The sequence below is a fragment of the Lytechinus pictus genome, chromosome 12 (assembly GCF_037042905.1).
Source record: "Lytechinus pictus isolate F3 Inbred chromosome 12, Lp3.0, whole genome shotgun sequence".
NCBI lineage: Eukaryota > Metazoa > Echinodermata > Echinoidea > Temnopleuroida > Toxopneustidae > Lytechinus > Lytechinus pictus.
This window is the reverse complement of record NC_087256.1, coordinates 18284199-18308842: the sequence shown is the minus strand read 5'-3', so window position 1 is coordinate 18308842 and position 24644 is coordinate 18284199. Positions and strand designations below refer to the sequence as shown.

General features: G+C 39.0%; 1 protein-coding gene across 2 annotated transcripts; it reads right to left on the bottom strand.

Annotated features, from left to right (window-relative positions):
- Positions 1–249: 249 nt before the first annotated feature.
- On the bottom strand, positions 250–24529 carry LOC129273636 (KAT8 regulatory NSL complex subunit 3-like). 2 transcript variants are annotated; one of them, XR_010295356.1, is made up of 15 exons: positions 24135–24529; positions 16811–17129; positions 15904–16074; positions 15144–15234; positions 13779–13862; positions 12810–12911; positions 12350–12487; positions 10996–11214; positions 10418–10489; positions 8700–8774; positions 8128–8349; positions 7417–7638; positions 6208–6643; positions 1522–5194; positions 250–1129 (listed from the first exon to the last, which is right to left on the bottom strand). XR_010295356.1 is itself a non-coding variant. In XM_064107959.1 (14 exons), exons 2-14 carry the CDS (start codon positions 17029–17031, stop codon positions 3264–3266), a joined length of 3984 nt encoding a protein of 1327 aa, XP_063964029.1. In that variant the 5' UTR covers positions 17032–17129; positions 24135–24529; the 3' UTR covers positions 250–3263. The 2 variants fall into 2 exon arrangements, 1 of the variants encoding a protein (XP_063964029.1); XM_064107959.1 differs by having other exon boundaries at positions 250–5194.
- Between the last annotated feature and the right edge of the window lie 115 nt (positions 24530–24644).

Below are 24644 nucleotides of genomic sequence, written 5' to 3'. Positions count from 1 at the left end.
TCCCTTGTATCATCCAGAATCTGGATATTTGAATGATTTAAAATTCAATGATAAGGGTAAACTTGTGTAGGGGTGAAATTTGCATATAGAGCACAACAGTAAAAAAAATCGACACAGCATAAATAGAAAAGCTTAGTAATGCCCCCCCCCCCCCCCACACACACCCTCATTAAGCAGATACAGTTCCTTGGTTATTAGAAATTCTGATGAGGACAAATCCCAGCAAATAAACTTACAAACAGGCAGAAATTCATTTGTTAATAAGCAATTTTAATACATAGAAAATGTATTCACAAACAATAACATGTATATGCATCAAATTTTAGAAATAACCACAGCTCCACAGGACATAAAGCAGATTTGATTTATGTCCTGTTTTATATGATGTGATTGTGGCCACTCATTTGTTGCATTGTGCATTCAAGAGCTGTGGTGCGTTCAAGCATGGACCTACTAGAGAAGGTCCATGGTTCAAGTGACTTTTATCTGGAGTGTGAATGAATTTCATGATAAACACATGATATTGACCAAAAACTCTTTTTTTCTGTTGCATGTAAGGAAAAGGGACTTCAACAAGTGAAATAAATTTTCAATATATACAGTATTCTCTTAACTATAATTACAAAGTATTCACAGAAAATTTCCATTCAATTACAAGCATTTTGATGTAAATCTCTCACAGACATCCATTTGATGTAGGAGAAATTTGGCTTAGAAGATGTAAATAACACATGCCTTGCAAAATGTGTCTAAAAAATGGCTAAAACCTATGCAATTATTCAACTGAGAAATGCAGCTTAATATGCATCTTTAACTATGTGAGCAATGCTCTAAGCATACAATTGAAAAACACAAAATTCTGGATGAAATAAAATGTGGACAGCCGGAGACTGATCGGGGGGGGGGGGGGGCACATCTGGCCTGTGCCCCCCATCCCCTTGATATCCATAAAACAAAATACATGTATTTCTAGTGGAAAATGTCGGACAAACATAAGACCTTTTTATTTATTTGGGGGGAGGGGCATGTCTGATTGCCAGTGGACATCTTCATATCTGAATAAAGAGACATAAAACCAACACAACTTTTGTATGAAATGTTTGAGACTGGAATATAAACATACAGGGTGCTACATAACTTTTTAGAAGAACTTGCCCTATTGGGAAAGTAAATTTTTGAATAGTTGGAATATACTTGCCCAAAAAATCTTTGAAAACAAAGTTTTACCTCTCCAAAAGAGAATATTGCGGTTTATAAACCGTTTACCTTTTTTCTCTCTCTTTTGACATGAACTGATGTACCTTGTTCTTGCATTTCTTTTTCCAAAGTGATTTTATCTTGCCCACCACGACAAATTTAGGGTCAATATATCAAATCGACCCTAATTTTGGTAATTCTACTGTGAGAATTTTGCTTGCCCAATTCGGGCAAGTAGTTTTGGTCTTTACTTCAAAACACTTTCCCGACTTTAACTTTTATTTGCCCCGGGCAATCGGGCAAGTGCTTATGTAGCACCCTGACATTTCTAATCTAAATTGACTCACTTTCACCACGTTAACATATAGCCATTAGGTACAGTTCTGTGAATATTTCTCCACACACAACACTATGTGTAAAGAGAACAATGTGGTCGACTAGAAACTCTTCATTACTAAATGTTGGACCTGAACTCAGTTTTTTACATGAGGGATATCCCCATCACAGGAAGCAACTTTTCACTTCGTTCTGGAAAATGCGGCTAACACAGGCTCACATCGAGTGATGTTAACATGCGGGTTGCCAATTAGAATTGATTGAAAAGTCTGAAAATAATCTAGATTGACCCCTCTCCTATATGAAAAAAGTGTTTTCTATGGCCGAATAAGTCTGAATTCAGACAGTCTGAAAAGTTATATCCTTGCAACATGGTAGAAATTGATAAATGGTCATGCCTGGTCTGGCTTGGATTTGACAGGTAGTACTATACCCAATCCCACCAAACTAGCTGCCACTACATTCTTAAAAATGCTGTCAAACATGCTCGAATTGGATGTAAACCAACAATACCTTTAGTTTGGTTGCCTTACCAAACGTCAAAGTCACATCTTTCCCATGGGAATCTCGCAAGCGTCTTTTCATCACTAATCTCAGCATTTCATCATACACACCGCAATGGGGCTGCGGGACAGTCGCAAACAGCCTTCTTGCAGAATTCCTGAAGTCTTCACTGCACCTTTCCCTTGGAACCATTGTTTCATCTATGATGAAATGTGAGGATTAGTGATAAAAAAAGTGCTTGCACCTCAAGGGATTCCAGTAAGAAAGACTTGGCTCTGACTTTTTGGCAAGGTGCCTTAGCTGCAGTATCATATATGACCAAAAATTTAATAACATTCAACCTCTTAACCCTTTCATCCCAATTTGATTTCAGAATAATAAACCTTTTCCATTGGCCCCAGCCCAGGGTGTTTCGGGCATATTGTTCCAAATCTTATATACTAAATCTACAATTATGCATGCATAAGTCACACTTGGAAAATATTTGATGTTTTAGATTTTTTATTCAATTGGGGGTCTTCCCAGCTGAAACATGGCTCTGGGGGATGTTGCACATGCATTACTATTATTATTAACTTCGCTAGCAAATGGTGACTTCACTGAAATCCTTGATTCCGATTGGCTGTTAAGCACTGTAACCATGGTAATTCCCATTAGATCACAAAGTAATTAGTAACTTTTATGCAACAGGCCCTGGGGAGCGTTTCATCAATATTTTCATCCGACAAGTTGTCAGATCTGACATCTTTCCTTGATTTTGATTGGCTGAGAGGCACTGTTCCTATGGTAACTGTCGGATAAAAGAGGACTTGTCGGATAAAACGTCCGACAAGTCCTTTCATGAAACGCTCCCCTGGAACATGACATGGTTGCCTTCATGTAAATTGTCATATACACACAATCCTGATTGAGAATACAAACATGATATGCCAAAGAGAATGTTTGAAAAGTATTTCTGCCCAAATAAATTGACTGAATGCAGCAGAGTTTGGAATCATGTTTATGATGATGTCATTCTGTCTCATGATGGCAGGCTTTCATGAGAATGCAATGCTTTGAATGTTATCAACGATTGCCTGTATTTCAAAATGTTAAATCGAATCCTTTGCAAAGAAAGCATGAGTTTGATGAAAATCAAGCTTTCAAACAAATACATTAACACTCTCATGCAGAAGTGGTGTTAAAGAGGCGACCATGAATCATCAAAGGGAATGCAGTCTCAGCGATCATTCTGATAAATTTCTTGAGGAGGTCCTGGATCGCCTGGAACGGCCATTCCCAGATGGTTGGACAGTCACTATGGCTTCATGTGATCCTCCTGTTTCAGAACTGTTGGATGTCTTCTCCACTGTGAGGGCGCTGGTCAAGGGCTGTCTCGATGCTGCTGTTGATGTCAAAAGATTCAACCCTGAAGTGGATAGCAATGATACCGATGACGTGGTGGTGGTCGCCCCTGATGTCGTTGATGTGGGTGTCGGTGTGGACGGTTTGGCTACAGAACTGACCATGGCGGTCTTTTGAGCCCTAGCTGCCCTCTCGGTACTAGCCTTGAGGCTGCTGGACAGGGCAATGAACGGAGCCGAGGCGGACAGTTTTGGCTTCTGGGACGTGGTAATGACTGGATCTTTGGGCTTGGAGACGATCTTGATAGTGGTTGTTGCTGGTGTAGGCGTCTTCAGGGATGACTTACTCTCCTTAAGATGCTCCTTGAGTTTGGCCAAAGGGAGAGTGTCAAGATCAATAACAGTTGGGGTGCTGTCCTCACTAGGGCTATGGCTTTTCTTCGGATTCATGGCCTTCAGTTTGGACAAGGGTAAAGAATCCACCTCTACTGTGGTCTTTTCTCTTCCACTCCTCTCAGCCATGCTCGTTGTCAGTACTGAAGGAGATGCCAGGGAAACGGTTACTATCTTGGTTGTAGTAGCTGACTTACTATAAGACTCTCTGGCAGGGAGTTTGTTGGTGATGATTGCTGGTGTAATTGATTTTGAGTGGGAACTAGCTTTGGAGAGAGAACTGGACTTTGAACTAGTCTTAGGATATGAACTAGATTTTCCAGAGACAGTTGGTTCAAATTTGGTTAAGGGAAGAGAGCCCTTTTCTAGGTCTTTCAGGATCTTTGCCTGCGTGAACCTTGGGGTACTATGTGGAACAGTCAAGGAGGCAGTGGTGAGAGGAAAGTCATGAAATTGCAACTTTTGAATAGCTTGCACTTGTGCATCTCTTTCCTCATCTGCAGATTTCTTTGAAGATTTAGAGCTAGCACTGGTAATCTGCTGAGCCCCAATAAGACCCAAGATGGATACATCCGATGTGACTTTGGAGGAATTGCTTCCAGTGATGACACCAGACTGAGCACTGGACTTGGATCCAGAACTCTTGGACATGACTGGAGGAGCTGTAGTTGTCACAAGAGTGACACAGGTCGACTTAGCAGGAGCAGACTGCACTGCTTTCAGAGCGGTAGAGATCAAGTGTGGAAGGTGCATGGCCAAGCTAGATGTCTTCATGTCAGAGTTGGCACTAACTGAGAAGTGGACACTAGACGTCTTACCAGAGGACGATGAGGCTGGTTCTGCTGCTGTCTCTGAAAAGGTCCCTTTGGAGCCTGATGGCTTGATTGGTCCAATAGTCTTGCCAGCTCCGTTGTCAGCACTGGTGAGGGTTGGGCTAGAGCTCTGCTTGGTAAACATGCCTTCCAAAACTCTCATCTGGGCACCCGATGTCTCCTTCAGCTGGCTCCCTTGAATGTTGAAACTCAAACCATGTAGCAGACTTCCTTGAGAACCACTAGATGAAGATGAAGCCGAAGAAACGACGCCCATTTGCTGCAGGTGGGCCAAGGACTGTCCAGAATCGATCGTCACCCTTGTTCCTGGAACTGGTCGTCCGGTCGATGATGATGCAGAGCCCGGAGAGCTGGGTGCAGGCGAAACAAGTGTGTATGTGGTTGGAGGCCTGCCAATGTGGGGAGGATTGTGAATAGACCCGCCTTTGATATGGGAAGATGGCGACATTGAGACAATGCTGCCTGCTGGTCCCCTAGAGATTATTGGGAGATCAGACATCTTCATCTGCTTTCGTCTTACCGTAGCCGGGCTCTGTGTGGCAGACCTCTTGGGGGCTTGTTTCACAATAATGGTTGTAGCATCAATACCTGTGAGCAATATTGGGGGGAAAAATTGATATTTCAGATGAAATATACAAATTTTTATACAAGAATATATCATAACGTCATTTCATTCATTTCTTTTCATACAACCATTCATCCCAACAAGATAATCCAATCAGAGTATAATTGCAGCAGCTTATGATCATGCATCAAATAATAAAGATGAAATAGCCATCGATCGATGCGGGAAACTAAAATACATAAAATTATAGGAAGCATGATTATTTTTGGAAAGGAAATTTCATTGCAAATCCATTCATTTCACTTTTAAATCAATGACTGTGGAATTTACTAGTATGGAAATTAAACAACAATACTTGTCTCTGACAGAATATTATTGACTGATTCTTGTTTACACTCAATCCAAATTTACGCTTCTGCCTTTGACAGAAATGAAATATATCACACACTTTCTACTTCTTTTGTCAAAACATTTTTAATTATCTGCCACTCCCATATGCATTCATGAACCAAGCTTAATTCTATTTTCTCCCATTTATTTATCATTAAATTTGACAATGAACCAAGACTGATATAACTGACTGATACAATTTCTTAATTTCTATGACCATAATGTCAGAGTGCTGTTTAAACATTGAAACCCCTAAATTACAAAATTTGTGGGCAGCTCCAAGAAGCTCTATTATTGAGTACAACATAAATCTGAACCTTCTATTGCCTAGAATCTTCTACAGGAATTAGGAGACCATTTTCACACAATATGAGATTGCCATCATTGCCAAAATTCTAAAATATAGTTATTTCTTTTAGCTGTCCTCAAAGTGTTTAATTTTGAGATACAACACTGTCTTTGGTGTTTATTTATATACTTTATGTCATTGTTGTATGTATAGTGCCAGTGGAGGACAAATTTCTGTACTTTTAATATGCATAGACCAATAAATGAATCTGCATCTGAAACAGCCAGTTAAATGACAATAAATCATTCAATATTATACATATCAAAACTAATAATCATCAAGCCTTGACAAGCCTACCTTCGGCACCAGCGTGTGTAGTTGCTGCCTTCTGTGCTCCAAACCTCACGGAACCTTTGGTCTTTCCAATCTTCTCTTCCTTGCTCTGACTAGCCACCCTGGCCAGGTAGGCTGCGTACTGCGAAGAGAACTCCTTGGCCTGGTTCCCGGACGATAGCGCGGCTGCAAAGGAGTTCTTGGGTTTTGCAGCCGGCGGGTTGGGCGAGGAGACGGGAAGCTTGAGACCGGAGGAGGTGAACTGCATCACTGGAGGTGCCGATAGGGGCTTGGACGATGCAAGGGGTGGGGGAGGAGGAGGGGCTATCATGGGGCGGAGTGAGGAGGGTGTGGTTGTTGCCGTGGTGCTGGTGGTAGGAAGCATGGGTGTTGGGGTAGGGGTTCGAGAGGTGCTGGCTTTGCTGGCTTTGGGAGTGGAAGGTAGGGTGGAGATGCCATGCTGTATGAGAAAAAATAAGAAAATACATTTTAATATAAAGGAGATTTGATACCTAATCATGAACATTATTCTTTACGCAGAACATATGAATCTCATTTGCTAGACCCTAAGGTCTGTATTCTAAAGTTTAAAATAGGCCATGGTATAATTCTGTGCAAACCTAATGGGAAGCCAAAGATGATGCACCATGCAGTACCTTGAAGTAACATTATATACCAAGGTTCCACACTGCGAAGTATCATCTTGCATTCATATAAAGTGCAACTGCATAACACTGAACAATCACCAACACCACTGGTACTGTAATGTATGTAAACAACAATTCAGAGTGAGTGTACATATTCCCCATGCAGGCTTAGTCGTTGCGTCCCATGCAGTGCCGCGCTACTATAAATCCTCCACAATACCAGCATTTCAAACATTAATAAACCACACATAAAATAATTTCACACTTTTTTTGGAAGCCAGGGTATAGCCCTAAAATTAAATATTTCATCAAAATGGCAGATTTTCATTAGTTACGACAGAATACCAACTAGTGCATCAAATGTCAGCAAATTTGTTTACAATGGTATGTTTTCTTATTTCTCAACTATAAATTAATGAAGTTGTTTTACAATCATCATCATCATCATCATCACCACCACCACCACCACCATCATCATCATCATCATCATCATCATCATCATCCCCACCACCACCACCACCACCACCATCATCATCATTATCACCATCATCATCATCCTCCTCATTATTAAGCCTGAAATACAAACCTCAAGAATGTTTGAAGGAGCGCTGGAACGTCGACCTGGGACAGATCCTCCCACCGGGGGCGTCTTCTTGCCTCTCATCTCAGTGGACAGGTTTCGCTGGACCCGCTTCTTCTTCTCTTTCTCTTTCTTCTTGGTGTGATGGTGATGATGCTCTCCATTCCCGTCTCCTGCCCCATGGTAGGATGATGAGAGTACCACGGTGAGGAATTCTGAGACCTCGTCCTACAACAAGAGGTTTGAAAACATTCATTGGCTCCTGTATTCCACAGGTCATCACTGATAAATGTTTCTAAGACAGCCCTCCCAAGATGAAAACTCCCCTCTAGACATGAGGAAGGATCCTCATGGGAGCTATCATTCTGGACAGATGTTTCCTGGGAAGACTTGTCCTCTGGTAAGCAAGTTAATACTCCTGTTCTATAGAGGTGTCTTTAACTGGGAATCTATCCAGGAAGTTTTGCAGTTATGACACACTAGACAATATAAATACCAACAAATAAGCCACATATCCAAATGAGAGATGAATCATATGGTATTTTTGCTCCCGTGTTGTGGTGAGCTTCAATATTTTTTAGGGGAAAAAGCTGCATTACGCATCTTTAAATACCGCCGTGGAGCAAGTGTCATGTGAAACCTTTTAACATGCAGGCCAAGTGTTATCTCTACACCAGGGCCCTTTATCTAACATCCTATCAGTGGGGCATCACTCACCAGAATGCACCTATCCACCATGGTCTGGGTGACACCTTCATGGAGCTTCTTGGCCTTGGAGAGTCGGAGGCGATCGTCTGCCCCACCCACTACCACCAGGGTGGTATCGGCCTTCATCCGTTCTCTCAGGTCTTCAAGGCGGTCCTGGTTGCATTGACTGGACTCTTGGCCGATGACGAAGAATGTTGGGGTCTTACTCTCAAATAGGGGCTCATCCAAGTCCTTCAAGGACAACGGCAACAAAGAAAAAACATGAAAGCTAAAATAATGAACACCAAAAGCATATTTTTCAAAGAGCATCTAGGGGTTGTTTAATAAAAGTTGTTGCTGCTACCACTACTTCTACTAATAATACTAGCACTAATATCACTTCTACTATTACTCCGCCACAGCTGCCTGTGTCCACCAACTACAACATCATCACTTAATACTACTACTAAAGCTACTACAAGGAGTAGCAGAATAAGTTGTAGGACCTGAACATGGATGAATATATAATAAAATACAAAAGAATCTCATGACTTTTTTTTCCTAATTTGAAAGAAACTCATCAGAAGAGCAAGAATTCTTACCCCTCTATCCCCAGTGATGCCTCTCATTGGGAAACCAAGACAGATAACTGCAGACACAGACTCAACAAGAGATACCTATGAATAGGAAACAAAGAGAAGAAAAGAGATCATGTAGCTATATTCCTATATAGTATACAAATATACCAGGCTTTGAGTAAGTATAGCGGGAATTATTCATCCGAGGTTGGACTGGCATTACTATTTTACAAGGGGCAAAGCCCTGAGGGAAAAATAGTAATTTTGCCAGTACAACCGAGGATAATTCCCTCTATTCTTTCGAAATAAAGGCCTGGTATATTTGTTTTATATCCTACTTTAATAAAGTTTGACCAATAGATCTTGATAATCTAGTTCTTGTACTCGTAGTTAATCCTTCTTTTAATCAGAACTGACCTACTTTTCCTGAAGCCATGCGCTCAGCGCGCGAACGCGTATTAGTGCTTGCCCCGTCATGATCTGTGACATCAATGATGGAATAGTGGACTATTCCATCATTGACGTCACGGAATAGCAATTTTTCTTCAGTGGGCGTTTCATTTTCAACATCATCACAAAATAGTGAGAATATGTTTGGTCACATGATGCTATTTAAACCAATCAGCATTCATGATTTAATCTACGTAGGATATAAAGCATGCTATTTTGAATTGGTATAAAACAAGACGGGAAAGGGGGAGGCGTGTTTTTAGTTCACCACCCATAATCCAAATTAGTGAAGGCCATTTCTTTTCCTCATATGAATGTTATGTTTGATGATTTTAATTGTGAATATTTCCAATGTTTTTGTTTATTTAATATGTAGCGCCTTGAGTAATGATTCATTAGAAAGTGCGCATAAGAAATACTTATTATTATTATTATTATAGTCAGCACATCATTTATTCATGATTCTATAAAGTTACCAATCCCTATGAAAGGATGCCCTATGGAATAATCAAATAGTCATATATTTATATAGTTCTCCTATCTAATTTAACATGGATAATTTTATTTTTTTGAGGCAGGTTAATGTCTGTCCAGGATTCAAAATAAAAGTTTATAATCAAGGTTACACCATACCATTACAAATTCTTCTGCCAGGCGTGGTCTTTGTTTCAATGCAGTCTGCCTGATGGCTCTCGGGCATCGTGTTTGGCAAATGTCAATCATTTGTAACCTCTGGGACAGTTAATGACTACCAATTTATCTAAAAATTTCAGAAAATCTTACCCCTCTATCCCCAGTGATGAACCAATGTCATTTAGAAATGACATTGGTTATTTGGTCACACATTTAAAATACGTGTTTGTAACACAGAATCGTAGGATTTAGCACAAATAAAAACAGAATAGAAGTGGGGGAAAGTATGGAAGATTGGAGAAAAAAAAGAGACAGAAACGGGGAAGGGAGGAATATAAGATGGAAAGAAATAATTGATAACAGGGAAATAAAGGGAAAGAAAGAGGAGATCAGGATAAATATATATGTAGGGAGGTGCCAAATTCTGAAGAACATATCTGTGCTTCATTCAAACCCTTCCTCGATCTGCATCTAAAATAAGACATGACTGTGCAGTGGCGGACCGTGACCCGGAGGAGACAATGATTGGAGGGGCACTGTATTGTTTGTGAACAATGCTGTGCCCCTCCAATGCTTTGTCTCCTCCGGGTCACGGTCCGCCACTGTGACTGTGCAGGCTGAAAATTAAAGCAGTTTAAAAAAGTTATTTATTTACTTACATGACATGCAATGAGCGCACCCACAGACCAGCCTAGCAGTACGATGGGTCGGTTGTGGAAGTTGGTCTTCAGCTGTACACAGCAGAAAAGATAGATAGCTTGTACAAAATAATATCTAAACAAATTATGAAATTTAAAGATCACGACATGGTTTCTTTCATAAGTCAAAAACCTCTACTCTACTAGACATTCTGAGGTCATAAAAAGTACATTATGTCAAGAGTTATTACGAGCAACCTGAGTAACTTTGGCGAATTCAAATTTGCGCAAACGGTCTCCTATAAAATGATTGGAAAGCAACGTTTTCATCCCCTTGCAAAAAATAAATAAAAAAATGTTGCATAGGCAGTAGATGTTTCTGATGCCTCAAATCCCATTGACTCTGTACACAAAGTGTTGCTGAGTTTTGCATCACCGTGTCTGAATGCAGCTTAACCCCTTGCCTACTAGCATCACTTGTTCCCTGTATAAAGTGTATAAAACCTATGACAACTACAGAATTTTGCAATTAATGTGTTAAAAATATACCCATTTACTACACCTGGGTGGAGAGTGGCAAATGTATCAAATGCACATACCTCAGACACCTTAGTCCTGACCGAGGCTATCATGTGTTCTAAGTACTGTCCGACGGTGATACCTGCGCCGCCCTCTGGGGCATGTACCGTGACAGGGACCACCTTCCCCAGGTTGCCCAGCTGAGAGTTCCAGTACCTGGTCCGACGTGAGTGCGGCATGGAAGGCTGGAAGGGGCCATCAGGGGCGATCAGGAGGATGGGAGATCCTGGAAGCTTTTTCTGAGAAGAAAACAAGTCATTTAATTTCATTAAGTAGAGGTAAATGTACCTCTAGATGGTTCAGAAGGTACCTTTTTTTCATGCAAGCATGTAAATGCCCTGGCAGGGTTCCCAGCTTTTCAAGAAAACAAAATTCCCTAAATTTTCCCTGATGAAGTTTAAAAATTCCCTGATAATTATTCAAACCCATTCCCAGTTTTTACTCTAAGTTGTTGCAGTGAATTACATGTATTTATAGTATGAAAACTGTACTGCAGTCAAAGAGGTTACACTAAAAAACCACCATGACCAGTCATTCAAAGGATGTTTTTTTGATATGCAACAAAATATAACAGAGTCTGACTGACTACCGTGCTTTCGACTTTTGGGCCGATCAAAATTCCCTGATTTGAGGCATTTTTTATTGAATTCCCTGATTTTTCCCCGACTGGAAAAATGTAAAATAATTTTCCATGACTTTCCTGATGGGCTGGGAACCGTCTGGGGAGCATTTCATGAAACAAATAGTAATTTCCAAAAATGATTACAAGCTACCATAATCATTGCATCTGATTGGTTCAGAGCAAATCTGTCAGTGAAAATCATTTATTCAATGAAACACTCCCCTGAAGTTAAAATTAAGTGCAGCGACAGAACCTTTCTTTTGCACTTTCTCATTTTATGTTTATTAATCTTTTCTGAATTTTTAAACACTTTATTAACCCTTTTATTCTTGCCTGTATTATTGTATTAATAACCTATTATCAAATTTCAATGCACATTACACTGTGTAAAACACAAAAGTTTTTGGTTTTACCATGTAAGATAGTCCTCAAAGGACCGTTGGGTAATCTTTTGGATACTATTTCTTAAAAGAACTGGTGGGTTTTAATACAAAAACTCATATAAACCAAATATATGCTGTCACAGATTTGTGTCACATTGGCTGTCCATAGTAAAAGCTCACACTTTGACCATGGTATAGGGCCATAATGTAACGATCTTGACATCCCTTGAAATCTGATTAATGGTATTTGTCACACTTGAGTCATTACCCATTGACTAGCCATGCAACATCTCCCAGAAAATTCAAAGACAGCAAACGTGGTAGCAGCAAATGTCGGGTCACGGTACAGATAAAAGAAATGAGCCTTACTGGTTTATGAAAGCTGAGCAGACCAACAGCTGGGTCCCATGGTCTTTTGAGGAGCAGAGAAAGAGCTTCTGAGCTTGTCGTGTTGATCTTCCGCGAAGTTGAAGTGGGGTGCACCATTTTCTCTATCAGAGAAGGAACCTAAATTTTCAGTGGAAATAAATAATAATAAAATGATAATTACAACAACAATTATAATATTAATAACAAATACTAATAAATCTCTTCGTTCAAGAGGGTTTCAAGGTGTGAATATTCCTGCCAGGTACCCATTTACTTCACCTGGGTAGAGTGCAGCACAATGTGGGTGAGCTCCTTGCTGAAGAAAATTATCACCATGGCTGAGATTTCGTGATTCCATTGATTTTCGGCATAATAAACAGCATTTTAGAAACACACAGAATCCCCCAATATTCATATTCAGAGTAGAATCTTTATTAGTGATTTTATTACATGAACTAACCTTAGACTTCAAGTTTTGAAGGACGTCCAAATAGATGGCCAACAGAGAGGAACCAAGATTATCAACCAAGACTCCATGAAGCCACTGGGTTAGCTTAGGATCCTAGAAAATGGAGAAAAAAAGAAAAATGAGTTCAAACAGAATCCAATTAAATGACCACCTAATTGTCTGTAAGCATACATGTAAGAAAATATGTGTTAAATAATTCTGATAAAAGAAGTGTAACTGCTATGAAATAAGCATGCATTTCAAGCCAAGTTTAGGGGGGTTTTCTTTCAAAGCAATGGTAACAGACTATCTATGTTGGCAATCTTTAGTGTGATCGTTATTTCAGCTTCGATTTTCTGACTTCACAGAGTTAGGTTTATGTTAATGTACCAGATTTGATGTATGATAATACGGCAACATTTTACCTTGATTTTAAAGACTTTCTTAGGAAAACAATGTTTGTAGCATATATATTAGTTAAGCTTAAATGATGATGGAAGTGCATAACTCATGACCATTTATGTATTTGATATATTACCAGACCTGCCAACCTCTAGGAATGAAAAACTGTATTCTGTGATAAAAAAAAACTGTATTTTTCCCAAAAAAGTGTATTTCATAATAAAATGCTTGGCGCACTTGCTCATCGCGGCACTCAAGCTGCATGCAAGCTAAAATGCGCACTGCTTTTGCAGATGAAAAAAAACAACATTAAAACATGTGTATATCTTCACACTGGTTTTAACAAAATGATTGAAAAAAAAAGTGACCTGAAATTACATTGATCTATTAACCATATTTGTGTACGTTTTATGAAATAGAGACATATAGAGATTATTTTTCTCAATAAATTACGATTTAGTAAAAAAAACATATTTTTCAAAGAAAAAACGTACTGCCGTATTTTGGTTGCAAAAACGTACTAAATATGGCTAAAACGTACTGGTTGGCAGGTCTGTATTACCACGGACCATCACTTACCCATCCGACTGCAGCTAGCGTCCTTCGGACCAACTTAGCACACTTGTCAACGTGTATCCTCCTTTTCACTGGTTCATTCAGCACCTAAAAATCAGATATTAAAAAACATGTTAAGTATGGAAAACAGACAATACATCAGGCAATAATTTGACTGATTACTGATACACAGATGTTTTCTAAGTAAGGTAAAGATCTTGTGAGACAAGTATCAGACATAAATCCATCCATCTATATTTTTTTCTATTGTTCAAAATAGACATCAGAAATGAAATACTTCAAAAATTTGTTTTGCCCAATTGATCGTGGGCTCGGCAGCCGCTGTGCAGCGCCAGATTGAAGAGGCACTTTCCCTTTAATTGTTGAACACCAAACAGGGTAGCAGCAACTCCCATTAATGTCTTTTGGTCTGACGCGACCGGGGTTTGAACCTCCCGGTTGTGAGACAACACACAACTGAGCCAACACACCGGCAATGTTCATCTTGCTGACATCTTCATTTTCCTTCAATGAAAAGCTTGCATAGTGCTAATAAGCCAATTTGCAATTAGCTCATGATAAACTTTTCTAAAATAAACTTTCCCACTATTCAGTAGACAAGCCCTAATATGTTCAAATGAGGATGTTGCATATAAGCTTTCCCAAAGGAGCATCCTATGGTATTTAAATTTTAGGAAAGACATGGCATAGTCTAGATCTGAGGTGTCTAGAATAGTGTGTCAGTGATCAAGTTGGAAATTATTTGTTGTATTATCCAGATTTGGCACATTTTGGGGGGCTTCTGTAAAATATTACTTTTCAACTTGAATGTGATGAAATGAATGTTGTAAAAGAAATACATGAATAATCATCAAATCACAAAAGCTTAGGTCAGTTAATTTGAAAACCATTGATGTTTATCTTGAATGGCTTTTTACATCTCACGCTCAGTTGCAATTGCAAAAAAGCTTATTGAATACTACAAGGCAATCTGCGACCAAATTTTGGAACAACAAATGCAAACCACTTTGACTTCTAAACTATCATGAAATAGAATTTGTGTAAAATATATAGTGCATGCTCTTGAGTTCAATATATACCATACTATCAGTATCTATTGATTTGGAGTTTCACAAGTGGAATATAGGTTACAAAGGCCGTAGACAGAAATAAAATATGAATGTACATTATATATGGTATATTACACAGAAATATCAGGCTTTGTAAAAGTATGATGGAGAATTAATTTTATTCGAGGGTGGACTGGTAGTTATTACATTTTCTGAGGGACAAAACAAGGGGGCGGGGTAGAAAAGTAATATAGTAATATATCGCCAGTCCAGCTGAGACTAAGATAATTACTAATGGCAAGAGACTGAGGATAGTTACCTTGTCATAAGCCAGTCTTGCTAGTCGATTGGCTTGGAGATGTTTAAGAATCTTGTTGAAGAGCTTACTCTGAGGGGCGGTCCAGCCAACTCTGTGGATGAAAGAAGAGTGGAAAGTGTTAATAGGGTGGGAATCTTTTCATTGGTGTAATGTAGCTCTTACACACATCATCATAATTATCCCGCAAGGCACTTACGGTAAATGAATTAGCTTATACACTGTTTCCACCTTTATTCAATTATCAACCCCTCCAACTCTACTGACTATGAGAGAGAGAGAGAGAGAGAGAGGGGGGGTGAGGAGGGAGGAGAGTAAGAGTGGATAGGGAGAGGAGAAAAGGAAATTATGGAGAGAAAAAAAAAATGATACTACAAGAGATTGAGAGAGATCAAGAAAGGGGGAGGAATGATAGGATGAGGGAGGGAGACAGACAGACAGAAAAAAAGGTGTAAAGGACAGAGATTGGAAGAGAGAAAGGAAGGCGGAGATCTACATGTATAAAGAGAGTGGGAAGGGGTAAGACAGGGCTAGGGAAAGATGAACAGAAAAGGGTGAGGTGGGCAGGGGAAGAAAGAGAAAGAAAGAGTTCAGCGAGACATGGAAATACAGAGGGAGACATAGGGAAAGAGTGAGCAGGAGATAGAGTAGAGATATGACGGGGAGATTAGATGTGCAGAAAAAAGGGAGAGAAGGAGAAATGGAATGTGGAATCCTCAGTCAAGACGAAACACCAACCAACTACCACATCCAAGAAACATACCTGGATAGTTTATCCTCCCAGTCCTCATCGCTGCGGACGTTGTCAGGGTCCGTTCTTGCAAAGTTGACATACCGCTCACACTCGTTCATCACAGACTGTGCTTTCTGAAGATCATATGGCATGGAGTGGGTTTGACCGACTGATACAACATCTATCTCCGCATCAGCATCACTGTTATAGTTGTGATATTAAGTCATAATCAAAAAAATAAATACCCGGTAGCTTGATCTATCTGTATGAAATTGGAATGAATCTTATTATTTCACTCATCATAAAATCATAAAATATAGAATTCATATGAATTCAAAATATACATTAGAAATGAATATCATTCATTAGGATGAATCAATCTAGATGAAGAATTATGACATTGATTTCTATAGTTCAGCATGATTGGATCATTTACAACACTTTATAAGATGGGGCCCTAGAAAGAGGGCACTGGACATTGTGTCATATGCCTGTAATACAAATTACCTGGGGAACTTATGAACTGATATACAGGTTCGTGCTTCATACCCTTGGTCATATTTTTCTGATGGTAATGTTAGTATATACCCAGAGCTGCCAACCTCTGTTGACCAAAAATCATACTGAGGTAACACTGAGCCATAATCAAAATCACATTTTAAAGGGAAAAAACATATTTTGGTACAAAAATTGATGAATTACTCATATGAAGCATGCCAATCAAATTTAACAAAAAAACATACTTTGCAATAAAAAAATCATATTTTGTCACTTTTGATTATGAAAAAATATACTAAATATCGTTAAAACATATTAGTTGGCTGCTTTGTATACCTGTCCTGTCCCAGACATAAATAATGTGATCTTATTGAAGCACAGCTCTAAAAACTTAAATCAACACAAACATAAGGCAAACAATATTTTCCTTTTTACTCACACAATGTTGCGTTTGGAGGGGTGAAGTCGAAGAGTCTTGGGTACGAAAAGCATGCGAGCAGGCTTGGCATGGCTGGCATTGGGGTGGCAGTTCCAAGCCTTAGAATAGGAATGGTCCAGATTGACCAGGTCCGATTCCTGATAGTCCCCCCAGAGTTGGGCCAGGAACGAGCAGGATAGCCGAGACCGTAGGCCATGGTCTGGGGTGGAAGCCTCCGACATCTTCTCTCTCAAATTTGATGGGGGCAAGGTGAATTCAGCTGTTACTTTACTGATCCATGAACATCTGAGTGATTACTCCCTGATCAATCAGGGATATACTGTTACACAGAAAAGAAAAGAAAAAAAAAACAGAGATATTAGCAACATCTAAATATGTCCAAATATAAAAACATCTTAATATGCCCAGCAATTTTCAACTTGGCGCGAAATTAAAAAAAAAGGGATATTTAAAGTACAAGTCTACCCCAAACAAAAATTGATTTGAATAAAAAGAGAAAAATCAGACTAGCATTACACTGAAAATTTCATCAAAATCGAATGTTAAATAAGAAAGTTATAACATTTTAAAGTTTAGCTTAATTTCACAATTTAACAGTTATATGCACATCCTGGTCGGTATGCAAATGAGGAGACTGATGATGTCATCCACTCACTATTTCTTTTGTATTTTATTATGTGAAATGTGAAATATTCTAAATTTCTCCTCATTGCCAAGTGAAACAACAATTAATTCCTCCCTGAACACGTGGAATTAGCATTGTTTAATATTATATGGTTCAGTCAAGTTGGTCCGTATTGTCAAATTTGTAAAAAATGATAATATTGTATAATTCAAACAATAAAAAACAAAAGAAATAGTGAGTGATGGACATCATCGACTGACTCATTTGCATGTCACCGAGTTGTGCATTTCACTGTTTTGTGAAAAATAAGCAAAACTTAAAAATGCCATAACTGTCTTATTTTACATCCGATTTTGATGAAATTTTCAGCGTTATGCTAGTCTGATTTTTCTCTTTGTATTCAAATCAACATTTTTCTGGGGTGGACTTGACCTTTAAAGAAACATAGAGACAGAAGCAGAGAAATTACATTTCCACAGATGGTGACAGAAATGAGGAATAAATCATCTATAGTACCGGTGTCTGCTGACAATTGCCTATTGTCGAATCTGTGGTTAATCTTTCAAATAAGTTTATTCTTGTTCTATACACTGCACTTACGTAATGGCGCAGGTTCGAATCCCACACTTCTCACCTGATAACATTTTCTGTCTTGAATTGGCACAACAAAAGTGTTAAGTCCATCTAAAAAAAAAATTTAATGATGGTTGGGCATAATGTAATGACCACTTTAAGAAAACTTCTTTACATCTTAACAAGTAGTAGTACATATCAACCTTGAGTGCTATTGGACACCATTATCATGGTCTTTATTACCAGTCCATTCACTTTCATTTATTTTTCATTGGTGAGTACATAAAAATCAAATCCCATTCACTTTGTTCACACAAGCACACATACTGTACATGTAGCTGCTGTTTTGAGAACACCAATTTTCGACACAGACTTAAGTTCTACTGTCCTTCATGAATTTGACAATACATTTTCTACGCATGTATGTCTTGCATGCATTGTGCGTTGCTGACACGAAAACTCCATATTGATTTAAGCTGACAAGATTTCTGTAATTTTGGAGCATCACCAAAAGCTTACATGTACCTCGAAGGCCCTATTAACTGACAAAATGTAAAACGAGTTAAACGACCTGGGGCCAGTAACACAAAGCTGAGCAAGGATAGTAGAATATCTTTACGATTGATTGCAGTGACTATAATGTACAATTAATCATAAACATCAAGCGTACAATTAATTGATATGCTTTGTGTTACAGGACCTAGCTCATAGATTTTAAATTTGAGTTTCCCTTTTTTTTTAGCTATAGCCTACATGTATTACCCAAAAATTAAAAGTGTAAGAAATGTTGCAGAATTATATACAAAAACGTTAAAAAAAAAGAATATCATTTCTCGCTACCCCAAATAGCGATTTTGCCGAGATCCGGGAAAAATCCCTGTAACGCGCATTGCATTATGGGATAGCTTTTCGGTATTACAACTTCCTTTTCGGAAGTCCAATGCACTGTTTTGCCATTGAGATCAACAGTGCCGTCATCCACAACACAACGTTGCTTTCGCTCGGAAAGTTCGTGATCACAACCCTCTCTTTCACGATACAGTTTAACGGCCTTTTCTGCTAAAGTCACTAATTCTGCCCAACGCTTTCCATTGCACGGTATTCCTCTGTCAGTTAAGATTTTTTTAAGTTCCGAAACTGATTTTTTATCCATTTTGTAAACGGAATGAATGCTGTAGTGTATATATTTAGCGTCTAGTCGAATACTATCGTGATGTCAGGCCGGTCGCTAAATGCAAAATTGTAAGATATTAATTTTTTGTTTTATTTTTTATAACCAAATAAAAACATGAATAAAAATTATTTTCACGTGAAATATATTTTTTATTTTATAATTCAAATGGAATCAAAACTGACCAAATTAAACAAAATGTATTAAAATCTGTACATATTACGCTGATTGGCATCGATTTCAGCGTGGTGGAAAACTCAGTATCGCGAACCTCGCGCGAGCATGCATTACCCTGAACCGGAAGTGGTGATGACGACCAGACGGAGTGAAAATTATCTCGTCTCGCGCATTATGAGATTTTTGTTCCTATTTGGGGTAGCGAGAATTGCCAAGTGTTATGACCCGTGAAAGATCGATTTAGAAAAAAAAAATTGATGCTGATTGCTGAAGCAGTTGACATAAAAAGGCATACAATTAAATCATACATTCATTAAGTTTATTGAATGTAATTAAAACTAAAAGTAAATGACAGTAATTGAAGTCAATTACCGGTACATTTTTTCAATTACAATTACTTTCCCTTTCAAAACGTCCATTACAAGTACAATTACTTTAAAACAAGTGGAATGCCTCTGGCCGTCTCACCTGCATCACGCGATTCAATATAGCAGCAGTGCTGATTTTGAAAACTACTATAACTCGCACAAGATGTTCAGTGATACTTGGTTACTCTTATTTCCACGTTTTATGAACTAGACCAATACACTTATAGAGATATGATGGCAATTCAACAAATACCCCCAACGTGGCCAAAGTTCTTTGACCTTACATGACCTTTGACCTTGATCATGTGACCTGAAACTCGCACAGGATGTTCAGTGATACTTGATTACTATTATGTCCAAGTTTTATGAACTAGACCAACACACTTTCAAATTTATGGCTGTAATTCAACAAATACCCCAATTTGGCCAAAGTTCATTGACCCTAAATGACCTTTGACCTTGATCATGTGACCTGAAACTTGCACAGGATGTTCAGTAATACTTGATTACTATTATGTCCAAGTTTCATGAATCAGATCCATAAACTTTCAAAGTTATGATGGTAATTCAACAGATACCCCCAATTCAGCCAAAGTTCATTGACCCTAAATGACCTTTGACCTTGGTCATGTGACGTGAAACTCATGCAGGATGTTCAGTGATACTTGATTAACCTTATGTATAAGTTTCATGAACTAGGTCCATATATTTTCTAAGTTATGATGACATTTCAAAAACTTAACCTTAGGTTAAGATTTTGATGTTGATTCCCCCAACATGGTCTAAGTTCATTGACCCTAAATGACCTTTGACCTTGGTCATGTGACATGAAACTCAGGCAGGATGTTCAGTAATACTTGATTAACCTTATGGCCAAGTTTCATGAACTAGGTCCATATACTTTCTAAGTTATGCTGTCATTTCACAAACTTAACCTCAGGTTAAGATTTGGTGTTGACGCCGCCGCCGCCGTCGCCGTCGCCGCCGCCGTCGCCGCCGCCGTCGGAAAAGCGGCGCCTATAGTCTCACTCTGCTATGCAGGTGAGACAAAAATGTAATTAATTATGTAACTGATCAATTACCTTTTAATTGAGCCCAACCCCCTTTAATGTTATATTGGCCTGCAGTTATTTTCCTGGGGGGGGGGGGTTGTATTTTTGATTATTTGTAAGCATTATTGTAATTTATATTATTAGTTGCTGTAAATTTGAATCAATATTGTGAATTTATACTGGTATTGTTATTGTAATTAAAATTTTTATCATTCATGTGCAATTCATTGGCCTGTCCAACATCGCCTTGCATTTGGGTTTAGAGGTAAAAGTCAACAAATGTCTGAATTTGGAAAGAAACATTTGCACAAAGAACAAACCATCCTGAATTCATTTATAATCATATATCGGTGTCAGTGAACAATCACTGTCATCTGGGAAATTAAAGAGAAATAAAGCGGGGAAAATTCATGAACAATACAACAGATTTATGGATAAAGAAATCATAAAAAACATCAAATTGTCTTTTGTAGCACTTTCCACAACTAAGTGAATCTTGAACCAGGGCTCCACAGAGTCCACACTCCACACTAACCCTTCTTTTCTACTGGTCCAACCTGTTCATGTTGGACCAGTAGATACCAAGTTTCTCCATTTTTTAATGGTCCAAACCTAAAATTTACTGGTCCCCCAAATGGCCAAAATAAACAAACAAGTGGAACGCCTCTGGCAGTCTCGCCTGCATTACGCAATTTAATATAGCAGCAGTGCTAACTTTGAAAACTACTATAAAATAATCATTTACAAAAACATCATTCATATAATGACATAATACCACGTTCATTGACCATAAATGACATTCGAACGGAGACTTAAGACTGTCAACTACACCCATGTCCACATTTCATACACTCTATCCATAAACTTTCAAAGTTATGATGGCACTTCAACAATTACCCCAACATGGCCTAAGTTTATTGACCTTAACTGACCTTTGACTTGGTTTTGTGACCTGAAACTCACAGGGGATGTTCAGTGATGCTTGATTACTCTTATATCCCAAGTTTTATGAACTAGATCCATAAACTTTCAGAGTTAGGATGGTAATTCAACAAATACCCCCAACACGGCCAAAGTTCATTGACCTTTAATGACCTTTGACCATGGTCATGTGACCTGAAACTCGTACAGGATGTTCAGTGATACTTGATTACTCTTATGTCCAAGTTTTATGAACTAGATCCATAAACTTTCAGAGTTAGGATGGTAATTTAACAAATACCCCCAACACGGCCAAAGTTCATTTACCTTAAATGACCATTGACCATGGTCATGTGACCTGAAACTCGCACAGGATATTCAGTGGTACTTGATTAACCTAATGTCCAAGTTTCATAAACTAGATCCATAAATTTTCAAAGTTGTGATGGTAATTCAACAAATACCCCCAACTTGGTCAAAGTTCATTGACCCTAAATGACCTTTGACCTTGGTCATGTGACCTGAAACTCAAGCAGGATGTTCATTGATACTTGATTAACCTTATGTATAAGTTTCATGAACTAGGTCCATATATTTTCTAAGTTATGATGACATTTCAAAAACTTAACCTTAGGTTAAGATTTTGATGTTGATTCCCCCAACATGGTCTAAGTTCATTGACCCTAAATGACCTTTGACCTTGGTCATGTGACATGAAACTCAGGCAGGATGTTCAGTAATACTTGATTAACCTTATGGCCAAGTTTCATGAACTAGGTCCATATACTTTCTAAGTTATGCTGTCATTTCAAAAACTTAACCTCAGGTTAAGATTTGGTGTTGACGCCACCGCCGCCGCCGCTGCCGCCGTCGGAAAAGCGGCGCCTATAGTCTCACTCTGCTATGCAGGTGAGACAAAAAATTGTGGCGACAATTAATTTTAGTGAATGATGTCTGAATCTGATGTGAGAGAGAAAATAGAAACTGCAACAGAATTTACGGAAGTCAGCTCAGATCTCTTGAAATTTGAGAATGATAATTGATATTTTCAAGATGGTGACTTTTTTCGGGGATAGATCCACAGTGGCAAATTGTATAGAACGGATAGCGGTGCGTTCAACGCTAGCGGGCGTGTATATTTTGCTTATTACATGACGTCATCCAGCCACTGCCGAAAGCCAATTTATGAATGAAAATACAGTAAGCATGCGCAGTGCAAGCCTTCCATAGCCCCACACAGTATTCCACCAAAAGGCAAAACAAGTGTGCAATTCTCTATCACCTCGTACCAAAATCGACCTAGAATTTCACATTCCTATAATTATGAAAGGTATTCTCGGAGGATCTATTTTCTCACCGATACCGCACAGGTAAGCGAATTTCGATTACTTCTTGCTTTTCGGTTAAAATCGTACGAATTAGCGTCGATATGGCATCGTGTTCGTTGGAGTTTGTAGAGTCAAGGAGTGCAGGTAACTCCTTGGTAGAGTCTATCGCAACGTGTACAAAGTCAATTGATTCCAGGTTTCGGAGCGTCGCGTGAATATGCATGAAATTGCAGTCTCGATAATTTTCGATCGATACTGGAGCGATCTGATCACGAACCAAGACCATTTCCCGCGTAGACAATGTGACCGGATATCGTTATCGATATCGATACTTTCGCATGCAGTCCGAAGGAATTATTTTGGCGACCACATAGTCATGACGTGATCTGCGCGATTGGCCAATCAGCGGGACTCCGATTCGCTGAGCCGAGACGGTCTATCCGTTGTACACAGTCTATGACTATGGACAATTTGCCACTGTGAAGTGTGAGATCTAATCGAGAGACAAGATGGTCTCTGCTCTGTAGCCGTAGGTCTAAATGGATTATCATGCCTTCATGGACCTCAAACTTTTACATGACGTAAGTTTAGACACTAGACAGACCCTATTTATTTACAGGATAATCTTGCCTGCGCCTGTTCAGTTGCCAATGTCATGAATGTTGGCGTCTTGACGCGCGACTGCCATTTGATGATTTGAAAATTGAATTGAAAAACAGAAATGTTTACCCCCCCCCCAAAAAAAAAAAAAACAAGCAAAGTTTCCTCAAAGTCTCAGCAAACAAAACTGAAAAAAAGTTACATCAATCAACTTCATATTTTTTGTGCAATCCAAAGACAAAAATTAGGTTTCAAAAGTTCAAAGCGTCCGGACACCCGACCCCCCCCCCCCCCTCCATCCACAGGATCCAACATGAACAAGAGTGAATGGGACTGACTCAACAACAAACGTGACACAGTGCAGACGGTGACAAGACAAAACTGCACTGCACTTTGGTTAATAATACAGCCTTACACAAAAATCACCTCTAACTCGAATAAAATCAACTAAATTTCACTCATGTCTGTTTCAAAATCGTTAAAACGTTAATGAATGGGGCAAATCTTACCTAAATTTATGACAAAAACGGACAAGAAACGAAGCACCGGCAAGATGACGTCATTCAAGCGCGCGCTGTATAATTGTAAAATTAACAGTACAGTGTACTACGTACGAGTTTAAATTGATGAAATTGTTCCTTGACGTGACTGAGCCTGGTCGAATGAACTCGACTATCCTAGCCTAGGCTACAGATTCGAATGATCACGAATTGCATGCAGCTGTAGATCCTTTATGGAAGAAGTTAGTTTAGAAGAAGTCATCTTTTTATGTGGACCGCCATTCAGTGTAAGCATATCGGGTTTTCCAAACACGGTCGGACGTCGGGGTAAAGACTCCCGTCGCCGCCGGAGCTGGCACTGGAGTGGAGAGGCGGCTTCGCACAGCCACAGGATCGTGGATGCGCTAACACCATGACCACGGTATAGTCCAGGATAGAAGGGGTCGAACCTTGTTTTTTAAGATATACAATGTTTTTTAATGGTTTCTTGTCAATTCGAGGGTGCTGATTCCGAATCTG

What these genes read in the sequence shown, in the direction of transcription:
- LOC129273636 (XM_064107959.1), bottom strand. Translation starts at nt 17,031, where the DNA reads ATGTCGGAGGCTTCCACCCCAGACCATGGCCTACGGTCTCGGCTATCC. An exon ending in CAAGACTGGCTTATGACAAG is followed by an intron (nt 13,863 to 15,143) that starts GTAACTATCCTC and finishes TCTGATTTTTAG; the next exon opens with GTGCTGAATGAACCAGTGAA. An exon ending in TGCTCAGCTTTCATAAACCA is followed by an intron (nt 11,215 to 12,349) that starts GTAAGGCTCATT and finishes TTTTCTTCTCAG; the next exon opens with AAAAAGCTTCCAGGATCTCC.